This window comes from Empidonax traillii, unplaced genomic scaffold (assembly GCF_003031625.1).
Source record: "Empidonax traillii isolate 1590-97213 ecotype Southwest subspecies unplaced genomic scaffold, ASM303162v1 scaffold4:size3804566, whole genome shotgun sequence".
NCBI lineage: Eukaryota > Metazoa > Chordata > Aves > Passeriformes > Tyrannidae > Empidonax > Empidonax traillii.
Window position 1 is genome coordinate 1,509,315 of NW_020955197.1, and position 15,725 is coordinate 1,525,039.

Here is a 15,725-nt window from a genome sequence, read left to right on the forward strand (position 1 = left end):
GTTGGTTTTTGTTTGTGGTTTTTGTGGGTTTTTGTTTGTTTGTTTGTTTTTTAACATTCTTAAAACATTATGTTTCTGTTAATAAGCACTGTTACTGGCTCTAATGAAAAGTTTTAAACAAAGCCAATTCCTTTTATCAGCAAAGGAAACTATAGTAGTTTTCCTTACATGTCTGGCATGTCTGGCATTCTGAAAAGCAATACTTCACCTCACTGGTGACTGAGAAACAGTTCTGCTTTATTCTGTCACTTCTATATGCAGTAAGAATTTAGTCCTTAAGGTGTAGCTTTTACATATTCTGATAAAATACCTATCATATTTAAAGGAAATCAAACTAAAATGCTATGCAAGTCACACCTCAGAGGTATATCACTTTTATTTTGAAGTGTTTATTGACTACAAATGTTTAATAAAGATTCTACTGCATTGCACAGGAAATACGTTCTTTCAGTTTTCTTTTAAACATCACACGTCAGCAGTTGGGTTGCCTGCTTCTTTGTGTGATATACAAAACAGAGACAGAAGATGTGAGTGAGGCAAACATGCTGAAAATTCACTTTCCCTAACTGTAACTGCTCTTGCTGGCTGTTTGCCCCATGCACAGTGAACAGTGAGACTCCCTGCCTCTGAAACAAGGAATGCAATTACATAGCTTTTGCCAAAGATGGAATTACAAAACTAAAACAGGAAAAGAATTACTGCACAAGTTACAATTTGTTTGCAAGCTGTGGCTTGCCTGAGTGAGTACAATAACTGATCCTGTAGCAGACAGTAATTCTTGAGGACTAATGACCTCCTTCACCCATCATACTGCTAATGGATGAGACAACTGCCTCTCTGCTGCACTGTTGAGAAATACTACACTGGCAAAAATCAGGTCTTTTTGAGACCTTTAAAAGGTAAACTGTAGTCACTGTCCTCCAGAGGGAACTGCACATCTTAGGCTGGACCCTCTATGACTGGTTTAACAATAAGGCCATTGCTTAGGAGCATGCCAAGTTCTGCAAGGACACAGCTCTGTGCTAAAGCACTTCCAAAAAGCAGTAAGATTGTGCTCTTTAAGAGGTGCAACTCTTCTTAGAAGCTGATCTTCTATCACTTAGAATCTATTGCAAGACCATAATGACAATGAATCTGTTCTTTGGTTTTCAGCAAACTTCAGATTTTGACAGGCATCTATTCAAATCCTGTCTTTATAGCATAGAATAACATTGCTTTCCGTGTGTAGTCATATAACCATCTAAGAATTTCACTGATCCCTACCTTAATTTTTCATATCTACTTCTGGGAATTAACAAGTTCTCAGAAACTTATGTGGAAAACTTCCAAGTTTACAAGCCATGAACAGGACAAACCATTAAGGCTGCAGTTATGGTATGCTAGATGTAAATGCTATGTGCAGCTACTGCCAACAAAATGCTTGCTAGCCAAGGATTTTTATTTTAGATCATACATAAAAATTGGCCAAAACAAATACAAGTAGGGGCCTCCTGTACAAAGACATGCACAGTATGTACAGCTAAGATTATATGTACCACTTCCATCACTGTCTAAAATAAAACCTTTATTTTACAAGTATTACTTATGTTTTTCTAAAAGCAAAAGAGCAGAAGTATTTAAAATAAGACTTGCATCCTCACTCAGAAGTGTTTTACAAAGTTGTATTTTCAGGCTTTATAAAAGTTATACAAAGACTGTTTGTGACAATGTAACCCAAAGTATAGCAGATTTAAAACATTTCAATTTTATATTATCCAACAGTGCAATATGCACCTTAAATTAAAACCAACTTCCTGATCAATATGTTGCAATTAATCCAAAAGGTGATTTACAACTCAGTTACTTTATAGTTTCGTTGCTGGTTTTATTTTTAACAAGTCCATTTCTAGAAGACTAACTTTCCAGGTTTTAACTTAAGTCAGATTTAAGTTTCCTACAGAGCAGTTACTTGTTTATTCAGAGCTGATGTGATGATGCATTTCCAGTTGTGTTGTACTTTGGAAAAAACAGTGAAGATCCCTGCATCCTGCAGAAAGCTGTGCTACCCAATCCGTGTAGTTTACCAGGACCAGGAGTCCTACAATCTTGGAAAAAGACCTCCTACATCTTCTGATAAAGTTAACTCTCTAATTAAAAAGTGCTATATGGGTTAATAGCCATCAATTCAGGTTGTGCAGTAAATTAGGCTTCATCACAATAGCTAATTTAATGTGTTTTAATGAATCTGTAAGAAATGGAAGGATAAAGTATTAGAACTGTTGAGATTCATTTCAGGAACAGAATGATGGAGGAAGAAGCAAACTAGTAAATAAGCTTGCAGCAAAAAAGTTGACACATTATATACCAAGTTCCATACCTTATAGAAAACATACGTCTTCACATGCCAAAACTCTCGTCTGGATTAGAGTAAGTCCTTTTAAAGTTTTAATCCCAGAAGCTGTATCACTTTAGCCACCAAAAAGTATTTTGCAATGCAGTTTTTCACACAGCATTACCTAGAATTAGTATCTCAGTGTTTATGTTTGTGTTCCTGGCATATTGTCTTCATGAAAAGAACTATTACTATAAAAGATCTTTCAAAATGAGTATTATGTGAACCATTAAGTTCATGCCTATTTGTATCTCTTGTCTAGTGCAGAGACTATGAGTAGGTTCACTATCTCCACAGCTGCCCTTTTGAACAAAGGGTTTAAGAGCCACAGGTTCACAAACCTAACTGTACACCATTTTCCCTCCAGCTTTGGCCTGCCCTCAATTTCAATATAATACAAGTTAGCCAATTCATGTGCATACACTTGGCATACCAGTGAAGACTACCTGCCCCAAGAATAGATGGGGCCTAAGTCTTTACTCTCAGAACCTGATAAAGCACTTCGAAATAACTCCATAGTAAGGAAACATTCACTTTACCAGATTTTTTAATACTGTATATATATACACCTACATACTTAGTCAAGACACTCAATGGAAAGCTTACAATAATAGTTTAAAGGATACTGATTATTTTTCCACTTCTCTCTTTATAAGTTGTAATCAAGTTAGTTAATCTTGGGTTTTGGTAATAAATAGTATTTTAAGCAAGGCAATGGAATTTTGCTCCACAAGATAAACAACGACAAAAAAAATTACAGGCACCATCTCAGTTTTTATTTATAAGTATTCTGAGTACACAAGTACCTCCTCCTTTCGGTATAAAGAGTCCAGAGTTGTGGGTTTTTGTTTTGTTTTGATTGTTGTTGGTTTGTTTGTTTCCTTCAGGGGAGAAAGAAAGGGGAAAACCAAGGTTGACCATGAAACTCCAAGTGAAATGTTCAAGAACAGAGTAGTTGATAAAATACACTACCATGTAAAGAACAAGTCTGAAGCTCCAACTTGCCTATTCTGCTGCAATTTGCTATCAGGCATTAAACCTCACTGGAAATTTTCTAGGAGATTTCAGGAAAACGTGTTGGATGTTCATGGGCACAAGACTATTAGCATATTCAGAACCCACATGACTGCTGTCTGAAGAATCAGTTGGTAGTGAATTGAGATTGACTGAAGGGGGGAAAACCAAATTGATTACAGCAAGGTGCCACATGTCTGCACTTCTTTCATTCCTACACACAGCTGACCAGATGAGAATGCAGTCCAGTCAGTTTTCAGCAGGATACATAGAAGAATGTGAAGTTTCAGGACGATTCTCTCAACTGGACTGTGTCACACGGAGAAAACAAATTATTCCACTGCCTACATTGAAAAGTACTGAAGAAGGGTTGACCACAGGCACAAGAATTAAAGATTCTGGCTTAAGTATTTGCTACTGCCTCTGTAGAAGTCACTTGTAAAAAAAGAACTTCATAGTGGCAATTAATTATGGAATGATTGAGTTCTAAAAAAAAAAATCTTACTCTATAAGAAAGATAAAAATATGAGAACAGCATTTTGACAACTGTAAACCTGATATTAAAATGTCAAGAGTACTAAGAATTCTGTAAATATTTTCAGATGTTTAAAAGTTAAGATATCCCCATATGACCATTTCTGGGCTGTAAAACGCACAGTGAGACTCCTTGTGTGTTAGTTCAAACTATATTTTTTCACCTCATCATTAATTAAAAAACATATGTCTATCAAAATAGAAAAAAGTGCAAAGCTTCAGAGACGATTTTATAGCTTAATTTGTATCCCAATCTTGCAAACTGCCTGTCTCAGGCATATTCAGAGATTACATGATCCCCAGAAATATCCCTCTGGTGGACCACTACCCATGAGGGCAAGTCATGTATCAGTTCTCGTTTCCACTGCGTTCCAAGTACATTTTGCATTCTGTAGCTTCCCCTTTACCTAACACTATGTTATGTGTCTACCAATAACAGTTACATGGGGTATTCCATTGTTAATGCTGAAAGTCTCCTTGATTATCAACATTCATAACATTCGCTGGATTTATTCTATTTTCTATTTGTTTCTGATGCGATACTGCTGTGACAAACAAATGGGAAGATTCCATTGTAGAATGGTGACTGACATCTGCTTTCACCAGAACTTCGTAATACAGGAGATAAAAAACTGGAGTTACTATGCCAATGATCAACATAATCACTACTGCTGTCCACCATCCTATACCCCAGTCTGCTCCGTAGTAAGGATCCTTGCTTTTTTTAGTTTTACCATCAGTTTCAAAACAGACCTGTTGGGCTGCTAAAGCAGAAACAACTTCATTAAGGTTCTCTCTCTTTGTATCATTACACTTCACTATTTCTTCTATATCTCGATCCACTTCCTTTAAGAAGTTGCCAGCAGTCTCATTAGCAGAGAATTTATCAGAAAGTGATGTCTCCTGCACTTCTGGAGAATAGAGAGCGGGCCGAAAGACTGGTCTTCCTTTTGGAGGGACGTGCGTTTCAGTCAATACACTGAACTTTTTCACTGGAATTTTGATAGACCTCAGGGCAAAGAAATCTTGATCGTTGATAAGATTGTTAACTCTCTTGATATCTGCAACCTAAAAATAGGAACAACAGTTAAAACATTGCAGCCCCATTGAAACGCAACTCTTAATAGTACCATATCCTTTAGAAATACGAGTCTTTCCTATGGAAATAAAGGCAAGACCTTTGTTTTGCTTTACTTTTTTTTTTTTTTTTTTTTAAACAGATACCCATTGAAACAGTATGAAGTAAGAAGAGGTCAAAGACCAAATCTGAACAACATTACAGTGAGAAGGGAATTAATTATGAGGTAACAAACTTTGTCACTTCAGATAAGAACACTGAAAGCCACTTCACACACACACATTTACGCAGTGTATGTTCATCAATCACTTGGCAACTATCTCTGTGAAAGGAATGAGACTTTAACTTTACTCTGTTTTCAAATGATGTAACTTACTGAGTTCCTAATTAAATTGAAAACTTCTGAATTGGGACTATTACAAATTAGTGAGTTTCCAATTCATCTAGCCCTAGCTGTGTTTTTTGTTGCTTCTGAGGGCTAAGACAGAAGCCAAGCATAACTTAAAAATGTCATCTACCCTACCCAAGTCAGCTCTCCCCTTTTGCTATTCTTGCTCCAAATCTCATTTTGCTCTCAATAACTTCAGATTTTTAGTCTAATGTGAAAAGTACTCTGCAGGGTTTTAAGTGCCCTTGGATAATCATTGGCTTTCACTCAGAGACAGGAACTCCCTCACCATAGAAGGCACAACCACAAACCTCACCATAATGAAGTACTTCCAAATCAGAATTTTAAATCAGTTGCAGTTTCTGCAACACCTGCAAAACACACAGGAATCATGCCCATTTTAGGATGCACTGTACCCAATTTCACATCAACTTTAGAACATGAAAAAGTTTTTCAGTTTCTGTGACAAGGTATTTGTTATGTGTCCCATGCTGAATAAATTGGATTAGCATAAAAGACTGCCAAACTCAGCATTTACCCTAGTGGTTAGTGATCCCACCACAACTCAAGTTATACTTTCTGCCTAAAACTCCAGGATTGCTCTTCCACATTCTCCTGAGTTTCCAAGGAAGAGCACAACTCAATTATCTCCTTTTTTATTGAGGCCTGATCTAGTAAACCTGCTCCAAATACTTAATTGCAGTGGGTTCTGAAGCCAAAAACTGAGTAATGAGGCTAAGGTCTGTCATGATTAGGAAATAGTTATGTCAAGACTTCAGTACCTAAGCTTACAACAAGAGGCCCCCAATTCTGTTTCTGCCTTAGGAATTATAAAATAGCAAGAGTTCTGTAAAATATGGATTTTGAATGTGACCTCTTGGCCCCTGCACACTTAGCAGTCAGTCCCACCAAAACACACCACTGATTTCGTGTTAAAACTGGAAACATAAGCCATGACAGATGGCACTGCCTTAATTAGTACTGGCCAGACAAAATGACTGGGTAGGAGGGACATTCAACAGACTAAGGTAAGAACTTAGCTGGAAGCAGTGAGCACCAAGAAGGGCACACAGGGGTGGAACGTTCCCAACGGTACAAGTTCAGGCTTAAAATATTTAGGCAATTTAGCTAAATTGCTCATAATAAGACTACAGATACTACAGATACATACTACAGATACTGCTCATAATAAGACTACAGATTTTCCCCCCTACTTTCATGGAATTAGGGTTTCACACAAACCTTTAAGTGGTACAGCAACAACCCCCCTCATCACCAGCCTAACAGCGAGGATATCACTGAAGTGATGACCTTTGACTGTAACGTGTGGTCTCTCAGGGCGCCGTAAGCAAAGCCATGCACTTGTTTCGTGCACTTTCAGCAGCTTTTGGGGCAAAAGCCCACGGAACAGGAAAGCTGCCGCCACAGTGACACCCTGACGTCATTTTCCACTCCTGAGGCCCGCGGCGTCCCCACGGCCGGGCCCGGGCCCTTACCGAGCAGCAGAACTGCAGCGCGATCGCGTTCAGCGTGTCCCCCTCCCGGATGTCCCTCGTCAGGAGCACAATATCATCTAGCCTGTCCCTGGACGTGCTCCGCCGGACTTTCTCCCTGCCCCGCGGCCGCAGCTCCGACACCTCACCCTCCTCCTCCGGGCACTCGCTCTCGGCGCTCACCACAGGGTACAGGTGACCTCCGGCGGGCGGCTGCGCCACAGCGGGTCCCTGCGGGCCGCTGCCCGCACCCCTGCCGGCCATACTCCGCGGGCGGCCCTACAACGCACCGCGGCCCTGACGCCCTCCAAGGGGAAACCCACGCCGGTCCCTCCTCCGTATCTCCGTCCCCGCCCCCGCCCAGCGCCCACTGGCCCCGGCGGGGAGGAGGGCAGAGGGAGGGAGGGCCCCGCCTGCCCCAGCCCGCCTGGCTCCGCTCAGCTATGGCGGCCGTGCCGCCACGTCCGCAGCGCCGCCACGGCTCGGCGCCGGTCCCGCCCCACCTCTGGGGGAGGGCCGGCGGGCGAGCGAGCGAGGAGTTGCCCTGGTGGGCGGCTCCGTGCGGGTCTAGGGGGGCTACGTCGGCCGTGGGGATGAGTCTGTCCCGGCCCCGCCGCCCCGCGTGTCCCGGCCCCGCCGCCCCGCGTGTCCCGGCCCCGCCGCCCCGCGTGTCCCGGCCCCGCCGCCCCGCGTGTCCCGGCCCCGCCGCCCCGCGTGTCCCGGCCCCGCCGCCCCGCGTGTCCCGGCCCCGCCGCCGCTGGGCCGCCCGGCGCTGGAGGCCGGGGCGCTGTACAGGGAGGCGCTTCACCGCGCCTTCCCCTCGAGCTGCCCCTGTGCGAGTTCGGTCGTGGGGTTTTCTTTTCGCTCTTGCTCATCTTTGTGAAGAAATGAAGGCTGCTCGGGTACGAAGCCGCCGTCTATTTGGGCCAGTAAGAGACCCCTTTTTGCCTGTTAAATATTCCCAGCTCTTCTGCGCATTCTGTACCTGCCTGCGAGTCCTGCACTGCTGCGCCCTCAGAAGGTGCCGGGCAGTTTCCTTTTATGCCCCCGCACCTGTCCCCTCAGGACTGGTGCTGCAGAGGTACAGGTGTGCAGCTCACGCTGATGTGAGTTTCTAACGAGAGACACCGTAAATTGAGCCCTGTTAGTATTTCAACTTTCCTCCCCTAGTAAAGTAATTTTTACTCTAAAGGACTCTGAGCAGCTGTTGGGGTGCCAAGGCACTAGGTAGACTTCCTAGTCTACCTAGTAACTTTAACACAGTGTGGGTTTCTGACAGCCTTAGAAGGAAGTTTTGGTTACAGCAGGAGCAAGTACAGTATTCCTTAGAAAAATTGATAGCTCTGAGATTAGGCTAAATATGTTGTAAAAATGATCGAATTGCTGCTGAAGACAGATACGTTTGCAAGTCTAGTTCCTATAAAGATTAAATCTAATCTTGAAGAGTCTTTTCCTTTTTGTTTTTGAGTTTTGTTATGTTTCCAGGCTTTCCTGAACAGCCAAAGTGGCTAGAAATGTGTTTGAGTTTTGAAAACTAGATGGCTTGAGGGACATAAACATAAGAGCTAACAATTATGTAGCTCTATTGAGTGTCACATTCACATCCACAAAAGCTTAATTGGAGCCATATTTCCAGACACTGTAAAATAAACTATCAAGGTGCAGCATTTTCTTGTGTCTCACCCTATTTTAAAGGATAATTATGTATATATGTATATATACACACACATACATGTATCTATATCTACCTTAAAATAATGTTCTGTTGTCAATGAGGGATGGATCCATTAAAATGAAAATGTTCCTAAGGCTGTCTAGGTACTCCCTAGCTAAATAGCATCTACAAGAAAAGCAATACCTTTCACGTAGATGTTCTCTCAAGAGCACAGAATTTCTGTGTTGTAAGAGAAGGTTTGCCTGAAAGAATATAAATATTTTCAGGTACAGTAGTCAGCCTAAAATGATGATCTGGCCATTTCAAGGAAGTCTGCCCAGATTGCTGCCCTTTGTGGAGAACCGTGGAATAGTACTACCATTTAAACAGGATTTCCTGCCTGCAGGAAATTGTACCTAGCTAACAGAAGATAATTTTCAGGCTTTCGTATTCTACATTTGTTAAAATATTGCCGTAGATGCCAAATGTAATTAGAATTTCCTCAAACCAAAGTTTCTTACAAGTCAGGAGACAATTTCCAAACCATTTAGTAACCTAACTAGGGATATTTTATTGGAGCTTGGAGCCACATAACATTTTTGTTGTTGAGTGTTCTAGATGTAATTAACGGTGAACAGTGTGATGTCTCCTTGAAGGGCAATTTCTTTTCTTCTTTCATAGCATCTTCCCAGTCAAAGCCTGCTCAGCAATAAGCCTTCTATTTTTATCATGGGTCAGATGCACAGCTTGTGCTGATTAGCATAGCTGCACTGAAGACTTAGATACAGCCTCACTCCAACAAAGACAAGCTTGGATAGTCAGATTACATGACAAATGTGTGAACATACTTGTACAAGTCCCAGAATGATTTTATGTCTTTCTGGGGATGCCAAATACGAGTACACCAACTGTATTTCCAGAAAGAGCAATATTTAAGATGACAAAATTGAATGAATTCCCAATAAACTGTGAGTTTTCTCACGGGTTGAAGAAAATTAATTTTAACCTAGTGAATGAGGGTCGCATCTATGAAGAGGAGTCATGTCACATCTAGCAAGGGATAGCTGCAGCACGAAGCAGTTTTGTTTTGTTTTGTTTTTTAAAGAAAGCTTTCAGTAGTAGAAGTGAAACAACTGTAGTTGTCTGTAGCTGGGAAACTGATGACTCAGACCCTATTCATGCTGTTGAAAGACTGTTTTATGAGACTAGTCAGAGTGGTGGGTGGACCTGGAGAGGAGTTTGAAGACAGACTTCATATGCAGTGATGTCTGCAGCAGTGTCTAATGATTGTCCCATCATACACCACTAATGGCATATCCTTTTGGAGGTTTTCTTTAATCTTCGGGTGTTGAGGCTGTGGAAAAGATCAGTACAGGGAATTTCACCATTTCTTTTATCTAAAAAGGTGTACCATCAGGTCAGAAAAAACTGCTGAAGCAACACTCTGCCTTAGAGGGCAAAAGAAAGTATTGAAGTTTGCTTTGACCCTGCTACACCCCTGTGTGTTACCATTTGTAACTAGTGACATTTTCCCATCAATAACAAAGGGTATATTCCAAACTTGATGAACAAGACCGGAGCTGCCATGAATGCTAATAGGAATACAGCCTTTCTCCATCCCCGTGTAAGTTACTTTGCATATCCTAATAGTGCATTCTCAGTGAGCAACAGGGTCAGTGTTAATCACTCCATGGCATTCCAACAGCAACTGCACAGATCTGTACCACATTCCCCTTGGTCATGTTATGTCTTGTGCAGCCTGATTAGAATTATGAAGTATATACACAGGAATATTAAAAAGATCTTAATAAATTAATAGAAAGGACTTATAAAGGAGATATAAGAGGGCTGGTATAACTTGTTAGTAATTTTTAATTAAAAAAAAATCCCAGATGTACTCTTTCCAGCTGGAAACTACTTACATGTCACATGCCACCACTGTTTTTGTAAGTCATTATATGATTTGGGAACACAGGGCTAGATTTACATTTAGATAGCTAGTGTCAGTTATCTAAATGTAAGTTTTAATTGCTTGAATGGCGTGATTAGTTATGACTTAGTAAGAGAATCACATAGGAATAAATATGCAGCCTGTCTGTCTCTATTCCCTGGTTGGTACTTGGGAATGGTAGGAAAATTGTAGGAAATAGTAATGTTGAGGTTGATCTGCAGCTCCACTGTAGACCAAATAAAGTCATTAAGCTGTGACTGTAAGAAGCAGTAAGAGGAGTTACTTAAGAATGCTAGAAGTATGCAAGAAACAAATAATGCTAAATGTACATACACTGTATAGTCTGTTCTCCAGTGGAAATATTTGCATATGTACATTTAACTGTAATGATAGAATTGTTTAGGTTGGAAAAGGCCTTTAAGGTCATTAAGTCCAATTATTGATCCTCAAAACTAGCCAAACCCCTTTTTAGTTAGCAAGGTTCCAATAAGAAGAATGGGTTAATAATGATCCCAAAATTTAAGTTTTTAGTTTAGTAGTGTTATGGTTTTAATGAGAAATAATGAAAAAAAGTCACTGGATTGAGACTGTATTTTCCCTATTTTGTATTTCATATATTTGCAATTTCCCTCTGGTTACTTGATGGAAATCAGTTACTTTTTAAAATTCATTTTATTTAAATTTATTGTGTATTCAGAATAGAAATATGCTATGTGTCTTCCATAATGCAGCCAGTAGGGTGCATTGGTTGGTTGATGTTTAGTTTTCAAAAAACTGTAAAGAACTGCATATTTGCTTCCGATTTATATTTTACTTTATTCTGCTCAAGTATCCTCTGAATGAGAAAATCTATCAGTTATGGTAAAAACAGTATGCAAAAATGGAGTATAGATTCTTGAAAATTTTTTTCAGATTGTTCACAGATGAATTTTGCTGTAAGATTCTGCATTCCTTTTGGTACAACTCTATTGATGAATAAGTGTTTCTGCAGTGTAATAAGTGAAGTGGGTTTTTTGAAGGTCTTTGTTGTTTGTTTTGTTTCTGTGGGATTTTGTTTGTGTGTTTGTGATTTTCGAAGATTATCATATATTCCTTCCTGGTTTTGCAGGATGATTTTTGCTGTAATAAAGTGTAGGAATAGCTGTTACTTTTTGGTATGTTTTCCCCTAATAAAGTTAAAAACCCTCTCAGGATTCATCTTGTTTTTTCTCTGAGGGAATTTTTGCACTGTCCTCAAGTCTTTACCACATTTATTTTTAATTAATTAAACATTCAGAATTTGTTATCTTCTGTTCTCCGCTTTCTCTAGCTCTCAGTTTTTGGTAATTTGATTTGTTTGGATCCTTTGTGGGTTTCACCATTGCTTTTAAAGTGTGGACACGATTTATGCAACTTCAAATATCCTCCCCATTTGTGCTACATACAAAAGTAAAGGATTCCACCACCCCAACTGCTAGTCACTGATCTGCTGTTGATCAGTGTGTCAGAAGATTACAGTGGTTTTTGTTAGTTTTGTTTTGGTTTTTTTTTCCCTGTCACAGAATCACACTGGACACTTACGGTGAGCCTCTTCTCTGAGTTTCTTCAGATGGAAATGGTCCAGAAGACCTATATTTTAGCTTTGAAGGTATTCAACAGTGTTAACATGACTTATTTTAATGGAGCCACCTTACCAGGTGAGCTGTATCACTGTAATACTGTCACTTCCTTTCTGCTAATACTTACATCACAAACATCTAGTTGTGATTTTTGTATTACAGGGAGAGAGTGTTGAGAAGCAGCAGATCTATTTTTAACCCTTGTTGAACTACATAATGGAAGTTTTTTCATTTGTTCATGATGGAATGCTGAGGCAGGGACTAAAGATAGTTATGTCTTCACTTCCTCCCCTCTTGCAGTTATCACTGGTTGGCAATGGGATTTGTCCTGAGGTAAGAACGCCAGGTGGGAATTGCAGGAGGAATGGGGGAGCACCGATGATTGCAGTTGGGGTTGGTACACACTGGCTTACAAAATTGTATAATATGCTGCTGGAGATAGGGCGAATGGGGAACACTATCTCCCAAGGTTGCAGGCAGCTTCTGAGTGGGAATTCAGCTCTGTAGGGATGCCTGCAGGGTATGTCCAGCCCAAAGGCAGAGAGCACTCACTTTTGGATGAGTGAGTAAAAGCATGAAGCTCTGGTCATATATGAAGATAAAATCCTAAAGTAGCTCCATAGCTGCTTTGTTGCTTTGTATTTGTGCATTCTGTGAGGTCAAAGACTGCAAACCTGTATGTTTCCTGCTGAGCCTGCTAATACTGTAACCCTTTAGACTTGCTTATATTTTGTACTGCATTGACAGTATTTAGATCCTGTATTAGCAATAAATCTAGTCATAGTGATCCATATAATCAATGTAACATTTTTCATACCTGACTAGGAGAGTCTTCTCTCTGCTACTCTGCCACAAACATATATTTTATTCATGACGTCTTACAGCAGAATGCTTTTTAAGATCCACCAGCTAGTTTTTAATCCATTTAAACAGGACTCATTGCTTACTAGCATTGCACTGTGTCTTTACTGCGTGGTAATGACATTAAAAAGTAAGTCCTCCAACTATTCAGTTCTCCTATACCGGCACAATTACTGTCATTCAAATTATAATATTTCAGAATTAAACCAAATTGCACCATTTTTATAAGATATTATTTTCTTTATTAATTTTTTTCACATTCTTAAGAATTAATCCAGGATGATTTACTCTATTAGTTTCTTTTACCTCCTTATACGTAAAATACATAAGCCTTTTGGCTAGTTTTACTGTCAGACTGCATTTATAGTCTTAAATTCTTTTTGTATTTTTGTAATTGATTGTTATGGACATTTAAAATATGATTATTAAAGTTATCGCTGTCTTGCCAACATAATGGTTTTCCCTAATGTCTTTATCTTCTGTAATTTATATAGCATAATTTAAAGTGTCTCCTTTCTAGTTCCCTTTATCATAACCTGTATTTATGTTTTAATTGGATTTAATTTTTACTATACTATTGCACTAAGATGTGCGCTTATCCAGACTTGAATGTAGAATACTGGCTTTTTGTACAGAAAAAGCTTAAGGATTTTGGTAGTTTTTACTGCCACAGGCAGGAGTTGAATGTTACATGGTATTTTTTAATTATTAGGATTTCAGCTGTGGCAGAAGCTTCCTTTGGCCTCCTTGATACAGATAATTCACCCTTACTAGTGGCACTGTGGATAAGGTTAATTCTTCACTGATACAGACTTTCCCTTCTTACAAGCCCACTGTCCTACCAGTTTCTACTGTGGATATATTCTGCTCTGGTACATTTCTGCAGCTGAGAAGCTTTCCCTGGCAAGCCGTCCTTTGATGTCACTCCACTGAGTGGGAAAGTGCCCTTACACACCCTGCAATTCTGTCAGCTGTGCAGCCGCCTCTTCCACCCCTCTCCTATTCTTCCCATGTGAACAGAGGCCTATAGGCAAACGAGGGAGTTCTCTGAAATATGCTGGCATTACTTTCATCCTTTGTTTTAAGCTCCTTATGACTGGAATAGTGGGGAATATGCTGAGCAGCTTTTTGCAAAAGGGAGAGGAAATAGTAGAAGGGAGTTGGAGCAGGAGCAGGGGGGCTGTCTTATGGTAAAGAGTCTGATTCAGGGTCATGAAAATCTTTGATATGGCAGCAGGTGTGATATTTGCAGCCTGCTGTGTGGATAAATACTGGAACTCTGTTTTTAAGATGCCTTCAATTTTCACTATTGAATTAATACTCTCTGCTCCTGATATTAATAGTAGTAATGATCCTGTAGCTGTAAGCATCTTGCTATGCCTCCTTTCAAATTTTCAGTATAAAGTTGCTTACAACAACAAAAAAAATTGTCCCGTACTATGGCTATTTGTAATTTAGAATATTTATCAGTTTACAGCTTAATAGTTGGTTTTCATACAAAACATGTTTTTTTCAGTTTTGCATTTGTAATTTTTAGATAACTATAGTGTATTCTAGTACTTGTAAAATAGATCATTCCATTCAACTTTTTCAAGCACCTAACATATGATTGCGAGTGTTTGGTTTATGACATAAATAAGAGAGTGATCTAGTAGAAATAGACTCTTCGAAGGGAGCGTTTTCATGAATTTTAAAACAGATTCCTCCCACCCTTGTTTTCTTACAACTTTTGTCTTTGTAGTTGATTCAGCTTCTATATGGGACAGCAGAACATGTCAGAAACCTTTAAGTCTTTCAGTGAGTATCAGGCATGTGAATGCAAATGCACTACGAGTAATCTTCGTCGGGAGAGTCAGTAACGTCGCCCACACGGCATCAGTAAAGTGTTTACAAGGTATTAATATGCCTACCGTGACAAGATGTGTTTAATGGGAAGCAACAAGGAGTTTGTTTTATTAGTTTTCCTCCTCCCTCGAGTAATAAATCTTAAAAGCTTCAATATTGATTCAGTGAAATGAATGGCTGAATCATTCTGGACAGGCTCTGACAAGTGGACAAATGCTTCCATGGTTACATTGTGCTATGCAGTATGGTTACTGAGCTTTGCTGGTTTCCTCCCTCTGCCATTGAAGTAAAATAACAAACCACAGGGAAGCACCACACATGGTGGGCATAAACTGGAAGCAACTTTAGAAGATAAGTGTGCTGATCTTACACAGATTTTTAAGAATGTGGGGTTTATTATTTTATACCATGTACCCTAAACATCCATTTCAGTAGTTTCTCCTCTGTATATCCCTTTATATTTCTTGTCTGAACCACCTCTCTTCTGATTTGGAATGTCATAAATTAAAAGGCCATGTAAAAGTGTGTGTCATAGTACCGTTACATGCATTATGTTTTTCTAGGAATATTTATGTAACAAGTGATGTTATTTCATCAATGCACGCTTCTGCAATATCTGGATAAAGAATAACAAATCATGTATAGAACTTTTATATGCAGTTGTTTTAGGGTGTTTGCAATATTAAAATAATTAAATGGTTTGATGATCCATCTTCTTACACCTAATGTACTCAAATTAAAGGTATTACAGGGAAAAGTGACATAATAAATACATAACATTTTAGAAAAATAATAGAAAATAATGACATACAGTTGTTTCATTAGCTTAAAAATGTTGCAGATCAAGAATTGCATTAATAGAAGGAAACCCTGAAGGTCTTTGAAGCACAAAGTGTAAGTTAAACTGAAAGCATATATTGAGAATAGTTGCATTTTTT

General features: G+C 39.5%; 1 protein-coding gene and 1 long non-coding RNA gene across 2 annotated transcripts; both read right to left on the minus strand.

The window, feature by feature from the left end:
• Positions 1 to 53: 53 nt before the first annotated feature.
• On the minus strand, positions 54 to 2,111 carry LOC114054618. Its single transcript, XR_003570510.1, has 2 exons — positions 755 to 2,111; positions 54 to 624 (listed from the first exon to the last, which is right to left on the minus strand). It is a non-coding gene; the product is annotated as an uncharacterized LOC114054618 (long non-coding RNA).
• Positions 2,112 to 3,909: 1,798 nt separating this feature from the next.
• Positions 3,910 to 7,163, minus strand: LYSMD3 (LysM domain containing 3). Its single transcript, XM_027877886.1, has 2 exons — positions 6,882 to 7,163; positions 3,910 to 4,987 (listed from the first exon to the last, which is right to left on the minus strand). Exons 1-2 carry the CDS (start codon positions 7,140 to 7,142, stop codon positions 4,379 to 4,381), a joined length of 870 nt encoding a protein of 289 aa, XP_027733687.1. The 5' UTR covers positions 7,143 to 7,163; the 3' UTR covers positions 3,910 to 4,378.
• Between the last annotated feature and the right edge of the window lie 8,562 nt (positions 7,164 to 15,725).